At 31.3% G+C, this 22888-nt stretch overlaps 3 protein-coding genes across 3 annotated transcripts; 1 reads left to right on the forward strand and 2 right to left on the reverse strand.

Moving 5' to 3' along the window:
- Window positions 1-7442: 7442 nt before the first annotated feature.
- On the reverse strand, window positions 7443-9126 carry LOC11415358 (stearoyl-[acyl-carrier-protein] 9-desaturase 6, chloroplastic). Its single transcript, XM_003602089.3, has 2 exons — window positions 8500-9126; window positions 7443-8205 (listed from the first exon to the last, which is right to left on the reverse strand). Exons 1-2 carry the CDS (start codon window positions 9052-9054, stop codon window positions 7648-7650), a joined length of 1113 nt encoding a protein of 370 aa, XP_003602137.1. The 5' UTR covers window positions 9055-9126; the 3' UTR covers window positions 7443-7647.
- A 4284-nt stretch (window positions 9127-13410) lies between these two features.
- LOC11422210 (stearoyl-[acyl-carrier-protein] 9-desaturase 6, chloroplastic) lies at window positions 13411-15391 on the reverse strand. The gene is made up of 2 exons (XM_003602090.3): window positions 14733-15391; window positions 13411-14220 (listed from the first exon to the last, which is right to left on the reverse strand). The coding sequence occupies exons 1-2, from the start codon at window positions 15273-15275 to the stop codon at window positions 13663-13665; spliced, it is 1101 nt and encodes a 366-aa protein (XP_003602138.1). The 5' UTR covers window positions 15276-15391; the 3' UTR covers window positions 13411-13662.
- Window positions 15392-16067: 676 nt separating this feature from the next.
- On the forward strand, window positions 16068-19260 carry LOC112420247 (zinc finger MYM-type protein 1-like). The gene is made up of 2 exons (XM_024779000.2): window positions 16068-16390; window positions 16633-19260. The coding sequence occupies exon 2, from the start codon at window positions 16758-16760 to the stop codon at window positions 19113-19115; it is 2358 nt and encodes a 785-aa protein (XP_024634768.1). The 5' UTR covers window positions 16068-16390; window positions 16633-16757; the 3' UTR covers window positions 19116-19260.
- Window positions 19261-22888: the final 3628 nt, after the last annotated feature.

Consider the following 22888-nt stretch of genomic DNA (forward strand, 5'->3'; position numbering starts at 1 on the left):
AAAGCAAGTTTCAAATAAAAGAACAAAAGCCTCATCACATAACCATTTCAGCAACAACCAAAAAGATGCTAGCAAACTCCCACAACATCACAACGGCAACACCTGCTAGCAGCCCTCAAAGTACAACGGATGATTTACTCAATTGTTATAATTAACTATCTCACAACCAAGAAAAATCAAATCAAAAAGAAAAATCAAGTCATCATACCTGACGTTGTACTGAAAATAACGACAATTCTCACGATATTTGAAATCATGACGATTCTCACGAAAATTGAAAAATGCGGCAGTTGGGAATGACAAAATTAAACAATCAAAATGGGAGGAATAAATTTTATGAATATAACTGATAAATTTAAGGACATTCAGATGAAAGAAATTTGATGTGAAATTTTAATTTGTTCTAAGTCAGTCATGTAGTGTAAATTAATTAAGATTGAACACCTAAATATAATTAAGACAATATTACATTATGGGTCATTTATCTTATCTAATTGTAACACTTTGGTCTTTTGTCTTTATTTTTTTTCCCGTTTAGGTCCTTTATCTCTCTTAAAAGCACATATACATTTTTTTTATTAAAAAAATACATAATTTTATTTTTAAAACTATATTTTTATTAAAACTGAAAAAAAATCCAAAAATATGATGAAGATGTTCACCATCTTCATCTTCTTCCTTTGAATCTTCATCATCTTCTTTAAATAAAAAAAAAAATTCTACTAAAATATATCTCCAAATATCGTGAATTAATGTTATATTCACCCCAAATCTTATTTTAAACAGAAAAATCAAAACCTTAATTTCACAATTGTTGCAAGGCGGATGGTGGAGGCTTAGTCACTGGCGGAAGGGTTAGACTTTATGATAGTTAAGATTGTTCTGAAAACAACAAAATTGATGTGCAAAGCTCCTATCAATTTTGGGGTTATTTTTATGTCAGCTTGAATATTGAGTTAGAAAATAATAATAATAATAATAATATACAGCGTGACAATTTATATAACTATTTTTTTTTTTTTTGTGATGAAACTAAATCTCTTTCTCTATAGGGATTTGATTTTTGTGTTTAAAAGAAGATTTGAGGTGAATATAACATTAATTCATGATATTTGGAGATATATTTGTGTAGAAATTTTTTTGATTCAATGAAGATGATGAAGATTCAAAGGAAGAAGATGAAGATTATGAACATCTTCATCATATTTCTGGATTTATTTCATTTTTAATAAAAAGATATTTTAAAAAATTAAATTATGTATTTTTTTTAATAAAAAAAATGAGAAAAAGGATGTATATGTGCTTTTATAAGAGATAAAAGACAAGCGAAAAAAATAAAGATAAAGGACCCAAGTGTAACAAATAAATAAGGGTGTGTTTGTTTCAAGTTTACCAAATTTATTCCTAGGAATAACATTCCTTGAAATATAAAGATGGGAATTTTATTCCAAGGAATTTAGGAAAAATATGTTTGGTTAGCTTTATATATTCCTAGGAACCATAAAAATAGGGATTATAATAGGTAAATTATTTATGAATTTATTCCCATCTTCATGGGAACTTTATTCCCACCCTTTTCCTTGGGAAATTTTTTCTATTCCCAGGAACATTTTATACCCGGGAATAAAATTTAGTAAACTTGTAACAAACATAGGCATATACATTCCTATCATTTTATTCCCGGGAATCAACAATTATAACTTGAAACAAACACACCCTAAGATAAAGGATCTCTAATGTAATCATGTCTATAATTAAATAAAAATTAAAAATATTAAAAGTTACCTTATGATTATAATTGATTCTTTTTTTAGAAAAAAATTGACTCATTTATGATATTTAATGTTGCCAATGTATATTACATTTTGATTGGTTGATATCATGAGAGGGTAAAATACCCTCTAAATAAGAGAGGGTAATCTAAAAAAAACCAATTAATAAAGGTTGTAATGTAATATCAAACAACTGCAGGTTGAAATATAGAGCCTAATTGTAAGAAATTTACAAAATTATGAAAAGCAGCAAAAGAAAGAAGATGGCTCATGCTTAGGCCAGGCTAAACATAACATAAATTAGTTTATTTAGCGCACACTAACAAACTACAAATGATTCATGATGAATTCTGTCTTGATAGATCTTTCCTATGGCTAACAGCATGCGACCACACTCAATAGGGCTCGGGGGACTTGGTCGTAATATTTGGATATTCTATCAAGTATTTTGAGCATAATTTCTCTGCATTGCAATAGGCTTTAACAGGAATCAAACTCAATTTTGAATCCTTAACCATGTGTATCAATTTTACAGCATCATTATACACACTCAATGCATATTGTTGAACAATCGGTGGTCATAATTTTTCTACAATAATTTAATTTTATTAATAAGTTACTCTAAAGAGTACAAGATAACCAAACACTAGGGTAGGGAGAGATTATACGTAGTCATTAGTTTTTTTCATAGCACTTCTTTATGGAAGATCCAACAAAACTTGGAATTCATCTTCCGCACTCGCTCATAAGCACACTCTTGTGGGCTCATAATTTTTGGTGCAAGTCCGTACACGAGCTTCTATGCACGTTTTCCCTCGCTCGTCAAACCCTCTAGCTTCTTCAATCTCCACCATCCAATCAAAAACTCCAAGATATCAATGTAGTCATTAACTGTGTACACGCCAATACATTGTGCCACTGCGGATAAATGACTAAAGAGATGTGGGTCTTGGACCATCTTGCATCAAGTGTCCGGGCGTCGTAATTTATTTTAATTGCAAAGAGAACTTTTATCAAATAAAAGACGATAGAAGTGCAAAGGGTACTAAATCTACAATGAGTACTCACTCCTCCTTAAATGAACTTTTATGGCTGTCATCGTCTCTGTGGGGTCCATCTCTAGATGCTTCTCAACAATCCTCTCGTATGCAATCTCATGGGGCTTCTCATCCGCGGTGCAATTGTGCCGCATATGCGTGCCCGACATAAAAGTGACTCTCTAGTGTGTTTATATGCATGCTATGTGGGTAAAATGTGTCACCATGCCAGCTCCAATCACGTATAAAAGATTTGGAACTTCCCGACCAATAGGTGAGGAGGCAAAAAAAATGCTCCACGACCACATTAATACAATGATATTCATATATACCTTTGGAAGCATAATCATCTCATGCCCTATGTCTTCAAATCTTGGTCCTTTGCAGCTTCCAGCATGTCAAGCTAGGTCAAATAATCAGGAGTTGGTTAAGGATGTGTTATGAACTCATTCACCTTTTTCTTAGCAGTAAACCGATCATAGGCTAAAATAATGATTTAGAGGCCACTTTTCTTGTGCAAGTACGAGGAGTTATATTTTCTTGCATAGGGTAAAGGCTCCCATATAGTTTTCTTCACGGGTGCTTCGATTTTGAGAAGTTAAGCTATTGTTTTTCAAGAATTGAGAGTTAAAGAAGAAGAAAAATGACTAAGCGAAGCAAGGAAATCAATAAAACTGCTTGATTTTTTTTTTTTTTTTGGTGAAATAGCCTAGTGGCTAGAGCTCACACAATATAATTGTGGAGAAGTGGAGTGTCTGGGGTTCGGACCTCAGCCCCTGCATATAATATGCAATATCCCCCTACCAACTGAGCTAAGCTAACTAGACGAAGTAACAAAATATTCAAGGGGAGAAATAAAGTAAATTAACTAACGAAATCACTCGAATGAAGATTATTAATTGCGAGGATTTAATCTAATGAACATGAAGAGTAAGCACGAAAAATCATATACGGGGATCAACATTAACTTTGGAGTAATCAAATCGACAAGAGTTAATAAGGTTTTGTGCATTCACAAGTCGACACATGGTTTATAACGACCAGTTTTATGTTTAACGACGCAATGATGATACTATTCGCACAAAATAGTGACTCTTTATTTTCACATCATGTCATAGCTTAATTATAGCCAACTAATAATGCAACGACAAGGGGTATTTGTTTACACCTAAGAATAAATTACACGAAAGTCGAGATCGACAAGACATATGATTTCTTTAGTTTAGTAACTCAAACACTTGAAAAGCATTGTATTTAACACTCTTTGGAGTAGTTATGAAATCCACAACACAATTCTTTCCATAACTTTTAAAGGGTAAACCCTAATATGCAAACTTGAATAAAAAAAACATTTATTTTAAATATAATTGTATGTAAATTTATTTTATAGACATTTTTAATAGAATTATACACATTTTTAATTTATTGTTATATGGGTTGTAACATATTCGTTTAAAAAATTATTTTATTAAAATAACTAATTAATTCAGGATGGAGCACTAATTTTAAAGCCCTGAGTTTTATAGCCCAGACCAATAAACAAAAGGTTTTGCTACGTGACCGACTCTTGAAAGGTTTGCAATTTGCATTCTTCATCTCTCTAATATCTTCTCTGCGTTAATAGGTTTGTTTTGTTTTGTTATTCGTTTTCATCGCCCCACTTTCTTCACTATGCGATCATGTTGAATCTTTCATTAATTCTTGTTGATAATTCATGTTTCTTGTCTTTGTATTCGTTTCTTTAATTGATTGCTGGAATTATTAAAAAAAAACTTGTCTTTTTCGTCGTTAGGGTTTAAAACCTTTCAAGTTGGGCTTTTTGAAATTGTTAAGTATTTCCCCAAGCCAAAATGGGCAACCTAAATCATCCCCTCTTTTTTATTTTATGAATCAAATTGTGTCTATTTTTTTACAATATGCATGCATGCCTTGTTTTTCAGAAGTTGTTAAGAGGAAGATAGTAGAGAGCAGCATGGAAGAAGATCCTTATATGGTTGGATTCATACTCGAACTCTTTATGGGTCTCTATTTCTCTAGAAAGCCCCGCCCCGAGCATGTTAGTACTTTTGATTTGTGCGGGTCTTTGATAATTAAAGATATTTATGAAGTCAGGTTTGTTAAGCTTCTTCCAGATGAACAAGCAGAACTAGATCTACAAGTACCAATAGTAGTAGTAGTAGAAGAAGAAGAGGAAGAAGACTGATCATTAAGACCGACCTCACAAGCAAATGAGGCTGCTTACCTCAAATGGCCACATCCTATAGTCTCCATATGTCAATTCTTGTATTCAGCTAAAACTCGTTCATCAAATGCTTTAGTACTGCATTTTCCTTTTTCAAAACATAAATGTTCCAAGTTGCTACCTATGTAAATTGGGACAACTGTGTCCACTTAGTTTATTTTTTATCGATAGTTATTGAACAATTGAATCAGTTTTTTTATTTTTTTATTTTGAAGTAGAAACGAAATTTATTAGAAAACATTTTACATTAAATCAACAGCTATTATGACAGTGGAAATACAAGATGAAGTTTCTTTGATCCACACACACTCAGAATGTTTGATTCATGCGAGTGAGTGGATAGGCAAGTTTTGCTGCTGCATAATTGTTGCATTAGATTGGTTAAACATCATCACATTCTATTGGCCTGATTTGCACAATTTACCAGGTTCGGTAATGCAATTCCTTCCAAACATCGCTTATTTCTAATACGCCACAGGCCACAGCTTATAAGTTATAACAGAGAAAATACCAATTGAGTTACAACTTCTTCATGCAAATTTAGATTTTCCAGCCATGACAGAAAAGGTGGTCTATTATTTCACACCGCTAATCACACATGCTGCATAAGTGAGTACATGCAACGTGAACATTTACAAGCAAAAACAAAAATATAGACTAAAATTGATAACCAGACATTTAAGTTCGAAGAAATTAAATGGTGAAGAAGAAATAGAAATTAAATGGTGAAGATGAAATTATACGACCCTCGATGAGATACTATCAGAAGAACGAAGATATATAAAGGCACTTGTAAGATGTAATGTAACATAAAAAACTGCATTTCAGGGTGAAATCAAGAGCCAAAGTGTAAGGAATTTAGTGCATGAAGATGAAACAGATTTATGCAAAAGAGTAAATATAGCTATGCTTGCCTATAGCAGAAAAGAGTAAATATAGCTATGAAATCTGTCTAGACCCTTTCTGTAGATAACAATATGAAACCACACTTAATAGATCTCAGAAGACTTCATCTTTGTATACCGAAATGTTGCAAAGTGCCTCAAAAATGATTTTAGCAAAATTCAGGATTGTGACACGATTTGTGTACCGTGTCACGATTTGGCAGGCAGTGAGCATGGTTCCTTGAAGTGTTCAATCGTGATACAATTTTGGGAAAACGTGACACGATTTTCGGCTTGTTGGGCAAGTTTTCTGGATAAGGCTGGTCGTATCTTGGATCGTACGCACCAAACGTGTCACGATTTGGGAAATCATGACACGATTTTGTCCGGATCTGAACACTATGTAAGCATTCTTTGACCCATTTGTTGGGTAAAGCTTGGTGAATCTCATGGAAACCAAAGGAGGGGACTTTTAGGGTTTTAGATACTAAAGGTTTAGGGTCTTTGGGTGAGGTTCAAAGCTTCAAAATGTGAATCTTGGAGAACCAAAAGAGGGGGCTCTTGGGAAAAGGGTTGGTGCCTTTTTGGAGAAGATTCATGGGGTTGGGAAACACATGAGTGGAGAGTCATTTGTGAGCAAATTGGGTGAGTCTTGTGAAAGCAAAAGAGAAGATCCTTAGTGAAATTAAAGGTTAAGGGTTGGTTCTCTTTTGGGGGTTAGATTCTAGAGTTGGGAAACAATTGTAAACACCTTGGGAGAGTACGTGAAAATTATGAGTGTCTTGTTCATTGGTGAGGTAATTTCTTGTAACTCATTTGTATCTCTTTGTAAGAACTCATCGATAGTGGATTGGAGAGATCAATCTCTCCCCCAGATTAGGTCAAGTTGGACCGAACTGGGTCAACAATCTCTTGGTGTTATTGTCTATTTTTCTCTAATCTCTTTATCTTGTTTATCCTTTGGTTAGATTGTGGTTTTGCTATGCACTTGTTGTTGTGGCTTGTGGTTTACTTTGGTTGTTGGTCGCCATTGATACTTGCTCCGCACATTATTGTTTGTATTGGTGTGAAATTTGAGTCCGAATTCACAACACGAAATACAATCAAACATTTGGACCATAACATTGTTTTCCTTCAAAACTCGGTATCTGCGCCAAGAACATATTAGTTTGAGAGGTCAAATCCCACCGTCAAATTGTAAGAGTCCCATTTAAAGTCAAAACATAACTCTATATAGGTTTAGCTCATCTAAATTGGCACGAGGGGAGTACTTTTGTATCTTTCACTCAATAATATTTTTAGAGTGTTGCAACTAATATGTGTCCGTAAAGAGGTACCAACATAGTTGAGATGCTTTGGTTTGTTATGTGATATCTTTGTACTCTTTTTTCTTTAAAAAAAAAACTACATATCCTCTATTATTATTATTTTTTTTTATAAAATATGTCCGATGATTATTTACTGCATCACCATACACACTCTCAATGCATATTGTTGAACATATGTATTTTGCTGCAACAATTTCTTTATTTATTTTTTTTTAACAAGAGGACAACTGATAACAAAAAAATAAAAACAGAACAAGTCAGGGGCTGGACACAACAGCGCACCAATACTCACGATAAGCAAACACTAGGTTAGGGAGATATTGTAAGATACGACTAATGTTTGTTTCTTCATAGTACATTTTTTTTGGAAATTTTTGAGCACTTTTATTTGGGAATCTCTTTATTGAAGATCCAACTAAACTGAGGATTCATCTTTCGCACTCGCTCGTCAGCACGCTCTTGTAGCCTCCTAATCTTTGGTGAAAGACTGCACACGAGCTCCTGTGCACGTTTTCCCTCACTCGTCAAACCCTCTAGCTTCTCTAATCTCCACCGTCCAATCAAGAACTCCAAGCTATCAATGTAGTCACTAACGGTGTAAACCCCAATACGTTGTGCCACTGCAGAGAAATGACTGAAAAGGTGTGGGTCCCGACCATCATGCATCAAGTGTCCAGGCATCTTTATGTTGTCGTTCATCATTTTTGCGATGGCTATCATTGTCTCAGTGGGGTCCACTTCTAGAAGTTTTTCCACGATCCTCTCATATGCAATCTCGTGGCGTTTCTCATCTGCAGCAATGGTACCACATATGCGCCCAAGCACTGGATCACCTCTCTCCTTAGCTAGCCGACCCAAGCTGCCGTCTGACAGAAAAGTGGCTCGCTCTTGAAAGGATGCATACACAAAGCCCATATATGGGTTGTTTTCAGTTCCTATATCCTACACCACAAACAATTAATTTATGAGTTCAATACACTTACAGTATAATTAATTAGTGTAAAAATCATGTTTGTTTGTGGTAACATTTGTAGAAATTAAAGTTTAAAAAAAATATAACTTTTTACAACAAAAAATACAATTTATCAATTATATTTTTTAGAATAAAAACATATAATTTGTCAATGAAATATTATTAGATCTGTCCCTAAATATAATAAATTCTCTTTCAATTTTTCTTTTTGCCTAAATATAAAGTCATATGCATGCTATATGTATGTATATAAAATGTATCACCATGCCCGCTCTGATCAAGTATTGGATAGTCTTCTCGATCATGTGCATATCAACCCGACCAGAAAGATAGAGATAAGTTTTAAGCAAATCTCCATGCCTGTTTTCCTCGGCAGTCCAAGAGCGTGTCCATATGGCCCATGGACTGTTGCTTGCACCAGTCTCATCACAAATCCCATCAAACTGGTTTATCCATGATTGGTACGTAGGTAATGCTTCCTCAGTGATCATGTCACCTACCAAAACTACAAGATAATCATCCGGAAGCTCTACCGTTCGATTTCTTAAATCTTTCACTTGATCGATGAACTCATCCGACGGCAATGATGAATCTGGCAAAAAATCACATGGCTGCCAGCATTCCTCCACGGGTTTGGCTAGTGGCAGCACACTTTGTGATACCCAACTCTCTAATGACTTAAAAATTTCTTTCTTTTCAGGAGACATCGAGTTTGTCTTTTCGGATGTTAGGACTTTTTGGGTTGGGGCGTTTAGGTGGCATTGTGGTAGAGTCCCTGCATGTGGTGGTCTTAATTGGGTGCACATTGCCATCATCATTGTTTGCTAGCAAGTATTTCTATGTTACTTAGAGAAACAACATTTGTTGAAATACAGAACCAAGCCCCTGTTACATATATAGGCAAGTACAACAAATATGTGTAACAATATTAAATTAAAGAGTATAGATAAAGATTGTTTCCAACACTTGTATTAAAGCGAGGTCGTTGGGTCCATATCTACCTTCATAAATTAATGTCATAATATAAGTTCGTACAAATTTATATAATATATTTTTCATATTTTTCTTGAGGATGTAATGCATTTTTCACTATCAAATGATTTTATTAAATAATCTCAGCCATATCTAGTGGCAGCACACTTTGTGATACCCAAAAAATACTTTGTAACAATTAATTTTGTTTCGATTTTTCTTTTTCTTATGTAGAACAAAAATTATGCTGGAGTAAAAAAATTCTACTATGAAAAGAAAAGTGCAAACAGATAATGATTACTATATTACTTTAAAAAATTGATTCATATTTCATATTTTTTTGAGTTTTGAGACATAGGTTTAGATAACTATTCTTTTTTATAAGTTCATTCCATTAGAGATAATTGTATGTGTGTTAAACATCAAATCTGGATACTTCAATCAGACATGAATCATAGAAGTCTATCAGATTCCACTAGACGCAGCCTCCGTTTAAAGTCAAGCTAATAAAAATGATTATTTATTTCTTTTGGGAAAAATATATCATTGTTGTTGTTGAAGTTATTATTGATTTTTAATTGGTTCTTTATATATATAGTATTTGGTGTTTTTTTGTGCAATTCTTTTGTTGTTTTTATCATGTCCCCGTTTAATTGGTTTCAACCAATATATCTGTGCTTATTGATTGTTACGTACAACCTTACTGCCCCGGCATGTTTTGTTTTTAGCGAATCAAGTTAGGTGAAGTATAAAATAAACCTATAAAATATTGTTTTATTGTGGATCAATTTTTTGTACCATTAGATCATAAGAACCCATCAAATTTTATTATGGTCTATAAACATCAAATCTCACCCATCTACTCTATAAATCTCATTTACTCTCTACTTTTTTTTTTGTCACATATTTTTTTTTATTTAGCAATACAAGTAGTCTTTTTCTTACGGTACTTTGTATTGACCGAGTTTTTATATAATATATGAATTAATTTATTTTGTTTTGAAGGGATATAAATTAAATTTCTTAAAAAAATAAGTAGCATGAATTAAATAAGTAATTGTTTTTTTTTTCGAAAAAAAATCCAGTTGTTGTTGATTATGTTATTAAATAACCTCTTTTTGAATTTTTGTTGTTGTTGTTCTTTCTTTAATATTTTTATTTTTAATCTTATGGGTTTCTTATATTTTGTTTTGTTTTTAAAATAAAATTGTATACTTAAATATTAATGAAAAAAATCTGATACACGTAAAGTAAATCTTAAAACTGAAATATTATAAAAAAACTGAAAATAATTTATTTAATTGAAATGAAATATAAAAATTGAAATGAATTAAACTGAAAATATAATTTAATCAAAAGAAATTAATTAAGTATTTTGACCAAAAAATTAATTTATTAATATGTAAAATATATATTAAATTGATTAATTTAAATTATTAAATATCTTAAATATTAATTGATTTATATTTTATTATGAATTATGCAACTACTTGCTTAGTGGCTTCTATGTAAATTCGAGCAATGTTGGTGCGAAATATTTAGCACGAAACATGTAGCTGTACCTACAATTAAAAGTTGTTACTTACAAATCCACAATACAATTAAAAATACTTTGATTAGACTGGCGTCAATATTTGAACATTGCAGTGATTTTTATTTTTCTAAGCATTTGTTTAAGTTATTTTTAGTTTGTGTATATATCCTTCAATCTATTTCACCTTGTTTACTAACGAAATAGCAATTTGTTGATTTCTTGTTTATGCGACGTAAAAATCTGACTGATCAACATTTTTCCATTTTGAAAGCGGTAAGATGAAATAACAACTAGAAAAGAAAAAAAAAACGTTTGTCCAACTCAAAGCCCAAATAAGGCAAATATTTTGAACCAGGCATATAATTAGAATGAAGATCAAGAAATACAAAAAAAACTTTTGAAAAACATTTTTGGAAATTTTTTTATTTTTCAAAATAGTTTTTTGACCTGTTTTCTAACTGATTTGGCAACGTTTTACCTATGTTTCACTTGTTAACTATATGTAACTCGTTCAAAATACGTGGCATTTCATAATTTTAACAACAACCGGTGTAGTGGCCCGACGTTGCCTGAGATAATCATAGAAAATATTAAATAAGGTTATGTTCGTGGACACATACATGAAAAAAATTGAAATGATTTAAATTTAGAAATAAAAATTATTAACGAACATAAAATAAGCTATCTAATCTTGGAATACAAAAGTAGTAATTAATAAGTGTAGTATAAAAAAATAAAATATATAATATAATAATTGAAACGAAGAGTACTTTGACGATAAAACTAAATCCCAACTAATGTATGAAAGACAAATGCTACTTGTTAAGTTTTCAAATGCTTCTTTCTATACAACATTAATTGTTGTATTCGGAAGGAGATGAACACTATTTTCAATAAGTCATTGGTTGAATCATGATTGAATCGGATTAAATAGAATAACTCGGTTAAATGACTCGATTTTACGATTAAAATTTTATAGATATTTAATCAGATTAAATCGGATTGAACCGATGACTCGATCACTTAAAATCTAAAAAACTGACATGTAATATGTATATTAATAATTTTTTTTTGAAAGAATGTATGTTAAAATGTTTTTTAATAACGTATACAATATATTAATATTTGTATAACTATATTTTGTTGACAAAAATTTTATTTTGTTTTGCATATATATTACTATTAATATAATATGTAGATTTTCTAAAAAAAATATATAATGTGTATTTTTTTTAAGGAAGAGATACTATTATTATTATTATTAATATAATTATTGTTGTTGTGTTAATATTATATTTAATGATAATGTGGTCTTTTGAAAAGAAAATAAAATATATTTAAATATATAATATATTTCATTTTAATAGACAAACAAGCAGCTATTTCAATGGCTAAATTTACTCTATTCAATTTAAGGTTTTGATAACCAATGTCCTTAAAAAAATGGTTAAAAATTTAAAAATAGAAACAAGTAAGGTTCATGATTCAACTCTACTCTCCCCATAATTTTCCATAATCTTGATTTTTGTACCAAAGTGAAAAACATTAATTGTAGCTAGCATTGAAATCCGTAAATTCAGCTAGCATGGGAATTTTTACTACATCCATCCCTAGTTATAAGACTCTTTTGAGAATTTTTTTGCCCCTTTTTATAACTTATTTTCTATTTCCAACTACATTAATTATTTTTTTACATACATGCCCCTATTTATTATATATCTTTTTCTTCAATCAGCAATAAATAGAATGTTGAAAACATAAGATAACCCTCTTTCTTAAAGGATAAAATTGTAAAAACAATAGTAATTACAAACATATTTAATACAAATATCCACTATCTTAATTCCCGTTATTTTTTCAAAAGGACCTTATAATTAGGGACGGATGTAGTATAACAAATGACTAATTATGATAATATATAGTATGAAAAAAAATATTAAACCGGATTGGCTCGGAAAACCGGATGAGTCACCGGTTTTTAGCAAGTTTAGCCGGTTTCCACCGGTTCAATTACATGACCGATCTGATATTAGAATCGAACCGGCATACCCATTGGTTTTTAGTCGGACTGGTTCGATCGGTCGGTCCGAGCCGGTTTTCAAAACTATGAAAATTATAACTAAATAAAACAAAAATGATTTCTATATATTTTTTTTATTTTAAAACATTTAAAAAGAGTCATGGTAACATTCATGTAGAGCGTCACATATGGCTAAAAGTGTCAAATCAGCAAGAAAGTGGATTCATAGACAATTTTAAAAAACAAAAAAATTTACAAGAACATTTTTCAAAAGTTTTTTTTTTTTTTTTTTTGCAGGGGCTAAAGCTCAAACTCGTCATATTTACAAGGATGAAAAACACATTTTAGCCTAAAAAAAAGTTCAAATCAAAATTAGATCAATATATACATCAGATTGAAGATAAGGATGAAGCTATGAAGTTCAGATTGAAGGTTGGGAAATCAAATTAAAGTTTTGCATTACAAATTTGAAGACCGAGTCAACTCTATAGGTGACAATAAATTGAGAAATTCATAAAACTCCAAAGGAAGGATGAAAGGAACCAATCTTAAGTGAGAAAATGAAGATTAGATTGGGCATCATAAGATGGAAGTTAGATATGAAGCAATATTCTCACTACTGGAAGAAACTTAGTCATCAAGGCAAAATTCAAAAGGAAACAAAGACAAGTTGATCCCAATTATTTCCTATATAAGGAAACATCATTCAAAAGATCTTACATTTCTCACAAGATCATATTACAACAAAGATCGGGTTGCAATCATATTTAATCTAAACTTTAGAGTCACGTTAATTCTTACATTAGAAGCAAATCAAATACAGACAGGCCTACACTATGTCTTTGTATAAAGACAAGAAAATTAAAAGTAAATTAAACATTGAGAGGCGGCTATAAAACTTCACAAGGATAACTCTTTATTGAAGATCCAAGTAAATTTGTTGTTGATCTTGCTTGTTCTCTCATCAAGACGCTCGTCGAGTTTCCTTAATCTAGGTGCAAGTCCACACACGAACTCTTGTGCATGTTGTCCTTCAATTGTCAAACCCTCAAGCTTCTCCAATCTCCATCGTCTAATCAAGAACTCTAAGATATCAATGTAATCTTTGGTTGTGTACACGCCAATACGTCGCGTCACCGCAGAAAAATGATCGAAGAAGCGTGTGTCTTGTCCATCATGCATCAAGTGAGCGGGCATTGTAATCTTGTGTTGCATCATTTTGGCTATGGCCACCATAGCCTCGGTGGGATCCACTTCTAGAAGCTTTTCCACAATCCTCACATATGCATGCTCGTGGCGCTTCTCATCAGCGGCAATTGTCCCACATACACGTGCAAGTAAGAGGTCACCTCTCTCTTTAGCCAACCTACCTAGGTTGCCGTGTGACACAAATGTGGCTCGCTCTTGAAAAGATGTATACACAAAACCCATGTATGGGTTGTTTTCGGTACCCACATCCTATACCATGAACAATCAATTAATTTCTGAAAATGTTATTTGGACATATGAGAATATATACACCTTGAAGGAGAAAGAAATAGAAATAAGATGTGATAGATAGAATATGTTGGTAATGTAATTAAAAAAGAATTAGAGAGAGAAATAAAGTGTTGAACGACTATGCATAATTTTGAATTTATTTTTTCACAAAAAAATATATTAATAAAAAATAGATGTAATAAATCATATTTGTGTATGGTATCATAGCTTGCACTCGTAATACGTATGTGGGCTTTATAGCACACTATAAAATATCATCATGTCATTTGTTATTCTCGTTATTTTCAGGCAAATGTATTGGCAGCTAAAGAATTTAAGTATAATAGATTTAGAAAATAAGAGAAGTTTTGTACATTCACTTTCTTAGTGTGTTTAAATAAACCAGTGAAATGATTAGTTTCTCTTTTGAAAAATAACCAATTGTGTGCATGTATATGTATAGATGACAGTGACATATATATATAAATTACCATGCCAGATCCAATCAAACATTGGATAGTCTTCTCAATCATGCACATATCAACTCGACCGGAGAGATAGAGATAAGTTTTGAGTAAATCTCCATGTCTATTTTCTTCAGCGGTCCAAGAGCGTGACCATATAGCCCATGGTGAGAGACTTGAACCAGATTCGTCTCCAACTCCATCCAACTTGTTTATCCATGTTTGGTACGTAGGCAATGCTTCCTCGGTGATCATGCCACCCACCAAAACCACGAGATAATCGTCTGGAAGCTCATTTGTTCGATCCCTTAAGGCCTTCACTTGATCGATGAACTCATCCGACGGCAGTGATGAGTCTGGCAATAGGTCATGGGGTTGCCAACTCTCCTCAACTGGTTTGACCAGTGGCAACACACTTTGTGAAACCCATTTCTCTAGTGATTTGAAGACTTCTTTCTTTTCAGGAGACATTGAGTGTGTCTTTTGGGGTTTTATGAATGTTTTGGATGGGGCCTTTTGATAACATTGTAGTGGAGGCCATGCATGGGTGCATATCGTTGCCATCGTCATTGTTTATTTGATACATTCTCTTGCTGCTTAGCTTAGATAAACAACATTGTAAAACCAAGCCAGATACATATAGCAACAAAAATATGTGTAAATACTATCAGCAATGCTATGGTACAGTCGCTTATACACTCTCCCTTAGACCCTCTCTTATATAGACTGCCACATCACTTGTTTTTTAAGGTCAAATGCATCTAAGGTCCTTTAAGTTTTTCATTTTTCCTAAAGTGGTCTTTTAAGTTTCAAAAGTCTCAAACAAGTCCTTTTAGTTTTTGAATCGTTTCAAACAAGTCGTATTGTAGATAGCATAGTTGGTAATTACTTCCTTGAACTCATCTTTGGTACCAAATCTGGCTCCTAACATCCACTTAAAATTAGTAATTTTTTTAGGCATGGAAAATGGTGGATAATGTTCTTTGTTGCTGTCATGTGAATCATCACCATCATCCTTTAAAATGACTTGTTTGAAACGAGTCAAAAACTAAAATGACTTGTTTTGGACTTTTGAAACTTAAAGGACTTGTTTGGTACTTTTGAAACTTAAAAAACCACTTTAAAAAAAAACGTAAAATTTAAAGACCTTTTGAAGCATTTGACCGTTTTTTAATCACTTTTACCGGTTACCGTCAAAATGTGATAATTAAAAAGGAGGTAGTACAGAGGCGGAACCAGGGGGTGGCAAGGGGGAGCCACCGCCACCCCATTTTTTATGTGAAATTACGGAAATGCCCTTGCTTATTAATAATATTTTCCAACTGATATTTCATTTGGTCAGCATATTTCTCTCTCTTCAGAACAAAAAAACGCGTCTTCTCTTGTTCAGAACAAACACAAACGCGACTTCTCTTCTTCTTCTCCAAATTCCAATCGCTGATCACTCCATCCAAACTCTTTTTCTTCCGCGGCCGCCGCTGCTACCACCTCCTTCTCCAATCTCCATGACTCCATCCATCTTCTCTGTTGTCTAAAGTCTCCACAAACCCTAGCGGCCGCCTCTGCTCCAATCGCAACCGCCCGCAACCGCCGCTGCGACCACCTCCTTCTCCAATCTCCATGACTCCATCCATCTTCTATGTTGTCTAAAGTCTCCACAAACCCTAATTCTTGTAAATTGCAAGGTAATAAGAAATTGAATGTATTTTCCTTCAAATATGATTATTCTCTGATGATTACATGTTCTTGAATGCTCTTTAACTGTTTGTTGGTTCACTTTGAGTTCAATTATCAATTTTAGAGACTCTGTTAGTTGTGATTCTGTTAAAATAGACTTTGGAATATTATGTTCCCTTAATCCCTTTGATTTGTTACAAACTATTGTTGATTGTAATCTTATTGTTGGTTTGATTCTTGCTGTTAACAGGTGGAAAAGTTAAGATGAAGTTTCAAAGAATCGATTCTATTTTCAAGAGGAAGGCCGTTGATATTCAAAAAGATGAAGTTATAATTTCTTCATCCGAACCTGAATAAGTTCATGAGAATCCAAGAATGGAAGAAAATGAGTCCTGTCCTTCAAAGATTAATAGAGTTGATCCGGATGACATTGAAAATTCTTTAGAAAGGGATCCAGGAAAACGTATTCCAATTTACCAATATCCACCAAATCAAAAGGATGCAATACGAAGAGCCTATCTAAAATGGGGTCCTTATCAATCAAACTTAGAAAACTATCCCATGTCCGGTATCGGGAAAGCACAAAGGAGGTTTCAACACAGTTGGTTTAGCTTGTTTTCTTCGTGGCTAGAATATTCGCCATCGGAAGATGCTGCCTATTGCTTACAATGTTATCTATTTAGCAACAAACCAAGTGGACGTCCTGGATCAGAAGTATTCATTTCTACTGGCTTTAGAAGTTGGAGGAAAGTTAGGAATGGAGAGAATTGTTCCTTTCTTAAACATATAGGGAAGGATCCTCGCTCACCACACAACAATGCAATGAAAGCTTGCCAAGACTTCTTGAATCAAGATGGGCATCTTAGGAATGTTATTGAAGTGCAAAGTTCGAGTCAAATTCTGAATAATCGACTATGTCTCAAGACTTCAATTGACACTGTTCGTTGGTTAACAATTCAAGCTTGTGCTTTTAGGGGTCACCGTGAAGGAAACAAATCGAGAAATCAAGGTAATTTTCTTGAATTGTTAAAACTTTTAGCATCCTACAATGATGAAGTTGCAAAAGTTGTGTTGAAAAATGCTCTAGAAAAATGCAAATATACTTCACATCAAATCCAAAAAGAGATATTGCAAATTCTTTCTAGTAGGGTGAGAAAACATATTCGTGAAGAAATTGGTGATTCTAAATTTTGCATCGTCGTTGATGAAGCTTGTGATGAGTCAAAAAAGGAACAAATGGCTCTTGTGTTAAGGTTTGTTGATAAAGCTGGTTTGATACAAGAGAGATTTTTTGATGTGGCACGTGTTAATGACACTGCTTCCTTAACTCTTAAGGAAGCAGTATGTGGTATACTTTCTCGACATAACCTTGATGTTTCTAACATTCGTGGTCAAGGGTATGACGGTGCTAGCAATATGAGAGGAGAATGGAATGGTTTACAAGCACTTTTTATGAAAGATTGTCCTTATGCTTACTATGTCCACTGTTTTGCTCATCGGTTGCAACTTGCCTTAGTTACTGCATCAAGAGAAGTTGCATCAATTCATAAATTCTTTGAGAAGCTGACTTTTGTTGTCAATGTTGTTGGTTCTTCTACTAAGCGCCATGATGAGTTACAAGCTGCCCAAGCAAAAGAAATCGAAAATTTGTTAGAGACTGGGGAGATTGTAACTGGTAAAGGTAAAAACCAAGTTGGTACTGTGAAAAGAGCTGGAGATACTCGTTGGGGATCACATTTCAACTCTATTTGTAGCTTGATAAGTATGTATGAAGCAACTTGTACAGTTTTGAAAATCATTGCAAAAGATGCAAAAAAATTTGCCCAACGTGCGGATGCTGATAGTTCTTACAATCACCTAAAGTCTTTTGATTTTATATTTATCTTGCATTTGATGAAAGAAATTATGGGGACAACAGATTTGCTTTGTCAAGCCTTGCAAAAACAATCTCAGGATGTTGTTAACGCTGTAATTTTGGTTCGTTCAACAAAAGCTCTTATTCAAGATTTGAGAGAAAATGGTTGGGATAAGTTGTTTGCCAATGTCGTGTCTTTTTGTGAAAAACATGATATTGAGGTTCCTGACCTCAATGATTGTCATTCAACAACAAGATTTGGGCGTTCTCGCCTTGAAGAGAATCAGGTAAGAATAGAACATTATTTCAGAGTTGAAATTTTTTTTACTACCATTGACAAACAATTGCAAGAGTTGAATAGCATATTTAGTGAGCAAGCAATGGATTTGTTGACTCTAAGTTGTGCTTTGTCTCCAGAGGATGGATATAAAGCTTTTGACATTAACACTATATGTACTCTTGTTGAAAAATATTATCCCATGGATTTTAGTGACCAGGAGAAGATTAATTTGCCATTTCATCTTAAACATTTCCTTTTTGAGGCTCGTGAATCATCAACTTTGAAAAATTTATCAACTATTCAAGAATTATGCTCATGTTTGGCTGCTGCCATTCCTGCCAATGGGCAACCCAAAAAACACTTGTTGCTTGATAGGTTGTTGCGTCTTGTTATGACTCTTCCGGTTTCTACAGCCACAACTGAAAGATCTTTTTCAGCAATGAAAATTATCAAATCTAAGTTGAGAAACAAGATGGAACATGGGTTTTTAGCAAATAGCATGTCAGTTTACATCGAAAGGGATATTAGTGAGTGTATTAGTTATGAATCAATTATTGATGATTTCAAGTCACTCCGGAAGCGTAAAGTGCGTCTTTAGGTATGTAATGATCGACTTTATATATTATGTAGTTTAAATTTTGAATGATTGGTTTTTGGTTTATTTTGAATGATTTATATATTATATTTTAGTTTATTTTGATGGCGGGATGACGGCCACCCCAAACATTTTTGTCTGGCTCCGCCACTGAGGTAGTATATACAAAGATTGTTGCTAAGACTTCTATTAATGCGAGATTGTTGGGTGTGCATCTACCTTCATAAAATAATGCCGGTATTAAATTTCATGTTTTTTTTTTCTCGTACAAAATTTCATAGGTTAAATTGCATTTTTGGTCTTTTAACTATTTATGTAGTATCGCTTTGATCTCTTAATTAAAATTTGATTTATTTTGATCCATTAACTTCTCTCCGTTACACATTTTGGTCATTTCCGTTAGTTTTAATTGAAAAACGTTAGGTTTTCTTCACTTTCTTCTCCTCTTTTTCATCTTCATATCATCTCCATCAACCTTCAACAACAAGAATTCCAGAAAAATTCCAGAAGAAAATGAAAGGAACCTAACGTTTTTCAATTAAAATTAACGGAAATGACCAAAATGTGTAACAGAGTGAAGTTAAGGACCAAAATAAATCAAATTTTAATTAATGGACCAAAGTGATACTACCTAAATAGTTAGGGGACTAAAAATGCAATTTAGTCAAATTTCATATTTTTAAAGTTGTGAGATATAGGGAAAATTAACTAGTACTATTGGGAAAAACACATGTCCCACATCGGATAGATAAGACTCTTGATAAGAGTTTATATAGAGGAGACAATCCTCTCCTTAAGAACCGGTTTTTAAGGATGAGTTAGGCCTCCAATTTCATTATGGTATTAGAGCCTGTCGATTTCAAGGGTCACCTACCGATTCACGCACCAAGTCCAAAGAGTGCTGCTGGGCGTGACGGCCGATTCACGCACCAAAACACAAAGAGTGATGGGCGTGACAGGGTTGTATTGGAAAAAATCAATGTCCCACATCGGATAGATAAGACTCTTGATAAGAGTTTATATAGAGGAGACAATCCTCTCCTTATGAACCAAACACATGTCCCATATCAGATAGATAAGACTCTTGATAAGAGTTTATATAGAGGAGACAATCCTCTCCTTATGAACCGGTTTTTAAGGATGAGTTAGTCCTTCAATTTCATTATGGTATCAGAGCCTGTCGATTTCAAGGGCCACCTACCGATCCACGCACCAAGCCCAAAGAGTGTTGCTGGGCGTGACGGCCGATTCACGCACCAAAGCCCAAAGAGTGATGGGCTTGACGGGGTTGTATCGGGAAAAATCCATGTCCCACATCGGATAGATAAGACTCTTGATAAGAGTTTATATAGAGGAGACAATCCTCATCTTATGAACTAGTTTTTAAGGATGAGTTGGACCTCGAAATTCCTTAAGTACAATATCTTTTTTAAAGTCTGTCTAATAAATATCATTGTGTTTTTCTTTAAAAATAATATATCATTATGTTTTTTTTTAAATTACTCTCTATTTTAAAATAATTATCACGTTATGAAAAATTGTTTCACAAAGAGTGTCGCTTTCAATTTCTTTTTTGAGTAAAAGCATAGTTAATGCATTTCATTAATAATTATAGAGTACAGATCATCTGGTACAATATAAAAAATATGGGGGATAGGATGACATAAGGATGCTCTAGTTATGCTATATGCAACCCTATTTGCTTGCCTTCGAATAAACGACACTACAAAGTCGCTTTCAATTTCTAATATAGTTTTAAGAGTAAATTACACTCCCCTCCCCTCTAAGATGCTTGAATTACACTTCCCTCCCCTCTTATGTTAAAATATACACTCCCCTCCCCTCTTATTCAAAATTTATTAGAAAATATTTCACTTCCCTCCCTTAAGAGAAGCTTGAATTACATTCCTCTCTCCTCTTATGTTAAAATCTACACTTTAATCCCTCAATAATTTTTTCATTTCTAATAATCTAGCAAAAGAATAATAATCTAACACACTTCGGAAAAAAATAATATTGCGGATCTATTTTAATATAATAAAAATTTGAATACATATTTTTCGTTATTTTTTATTCACAATTTCATTAACAAATAGTTTTAAACCCTAATTTAAAATATGAAACAACCCAAAATAAAATTAAAAAATGTGAAAAATTACTAAAGACAATAAAATATGGTTATTTAAAAGTTAATTTTATACTCTAAAATATAAAATTAATAGACAAATATTTTAATTTAATTATCATTGACGTTTAAATTATAAAGAAATAAATTTATTTTTCTTAATTGGTGGTTCAAAATTAGTATATAACATAAAATATTTATTTAAATTAAAATAGATTAAAGTGTAGTGCATTTTTTATTATTAAGGGAGGGGATTGTAATTCAAGCATCGTAAATGGAAGAGGAGTATAGTTTTTTCTTTTCAATGGAGGGAAGTGTATATTTTAACATAAGAGGGGAGGGAAATGTAATTTAAGCATCTTTGAGAAGAGGATAGTGTAATTTACTCTAGCTTTAATTGACTTTCGTTAATTTGGTCATCTAATTAAATATTATTTATATCACTTCTAACTTATCATTTTCTTTCTTTCATGTAATATTTTTTATCCGTGTAAAATAGTCTAATGTCTACTATTAGGCGACAAAGAGAGTATATGATATTGTTGTCGTTATATTATTATTATTATTATTATTATTATTATTATTATTATTATTATTATTATTATTATTATTATTATTATTATTATTATTATTATTATTATTATTATTATTTATTATTATTATTATTATTATTATTATTATTTTTTTTTTTTTTTTTATTTTATTATTATTATTATTATTATTATTATTATTATTATTATTATTATTATTATTATTATTATTATTATTATTATTATTATTATTATTATTATTATTATTATTATTATTATTATTATTATTATTATTATTATTATTATTATTATTATTATTATTATTATTATTATTATTATTATTATTATTATTATTATTATTATTATTATTATTATTATTATTATATTATTATTATTATTATTATTATTATTATTATTATTATTATTATTATTATTATTATATTATTATTATTATTATTATTATTATTATTATTATTATTATTATTATTATTATTATTATTATTATTATATTATTATTATTATTATTATTATTATTATTATTATTATTATATTATTATTATTATTATTATTATTATTATTATTATTATTATTATTATTATTATTATTATTATTATTATTATTATATTATTATTATTATTATTATTATTATTATTATTATTATTATTATTATTATTATTATTATTATTATTATTATTATTATTATTATTATTATTATATTATTATTATTATTATTATTATTATTATTATTATTATTATTATTATTATTATTATTATTATTATATATATTATTATTATTATTATTATTATTATTATTATTATTATTATTATTATTATTATTATTATTATTATTATTATTATTATTATTATTATTATTATTATTATTATTATTATTATTATTATTATTATTATTATTATTATTTTTTTTTTTTTTTTTTATTATTATTATTATTATTATTATTATTTTATTATTATTATTATTATTATTATTATTATTATTATTATTATTATTATTATTATTATTATTATTATTATTATTATTATTATTATCATCATTATTATTATCATCAGCATTATTATTATTTTCAATCGTACAAGCTATAACATGCAGTATTGTTTTAGCC

The sequence above is a fragment of the Medicago truncatula genome, chromosome 3, assembly GCF_003473485.1.
Source record: "Medicago truncatula cultivar Jemalong A17 chromosome 3, MtrunA17r5.0-ANR, whole genome shotgun sequence".
Lineage (NCBI taxonomy): Eukaryota > Viridiplantae > Streptophyta > Magnoliopsida > Fabales > Fabaceae > Medicago > Medicago truncatula.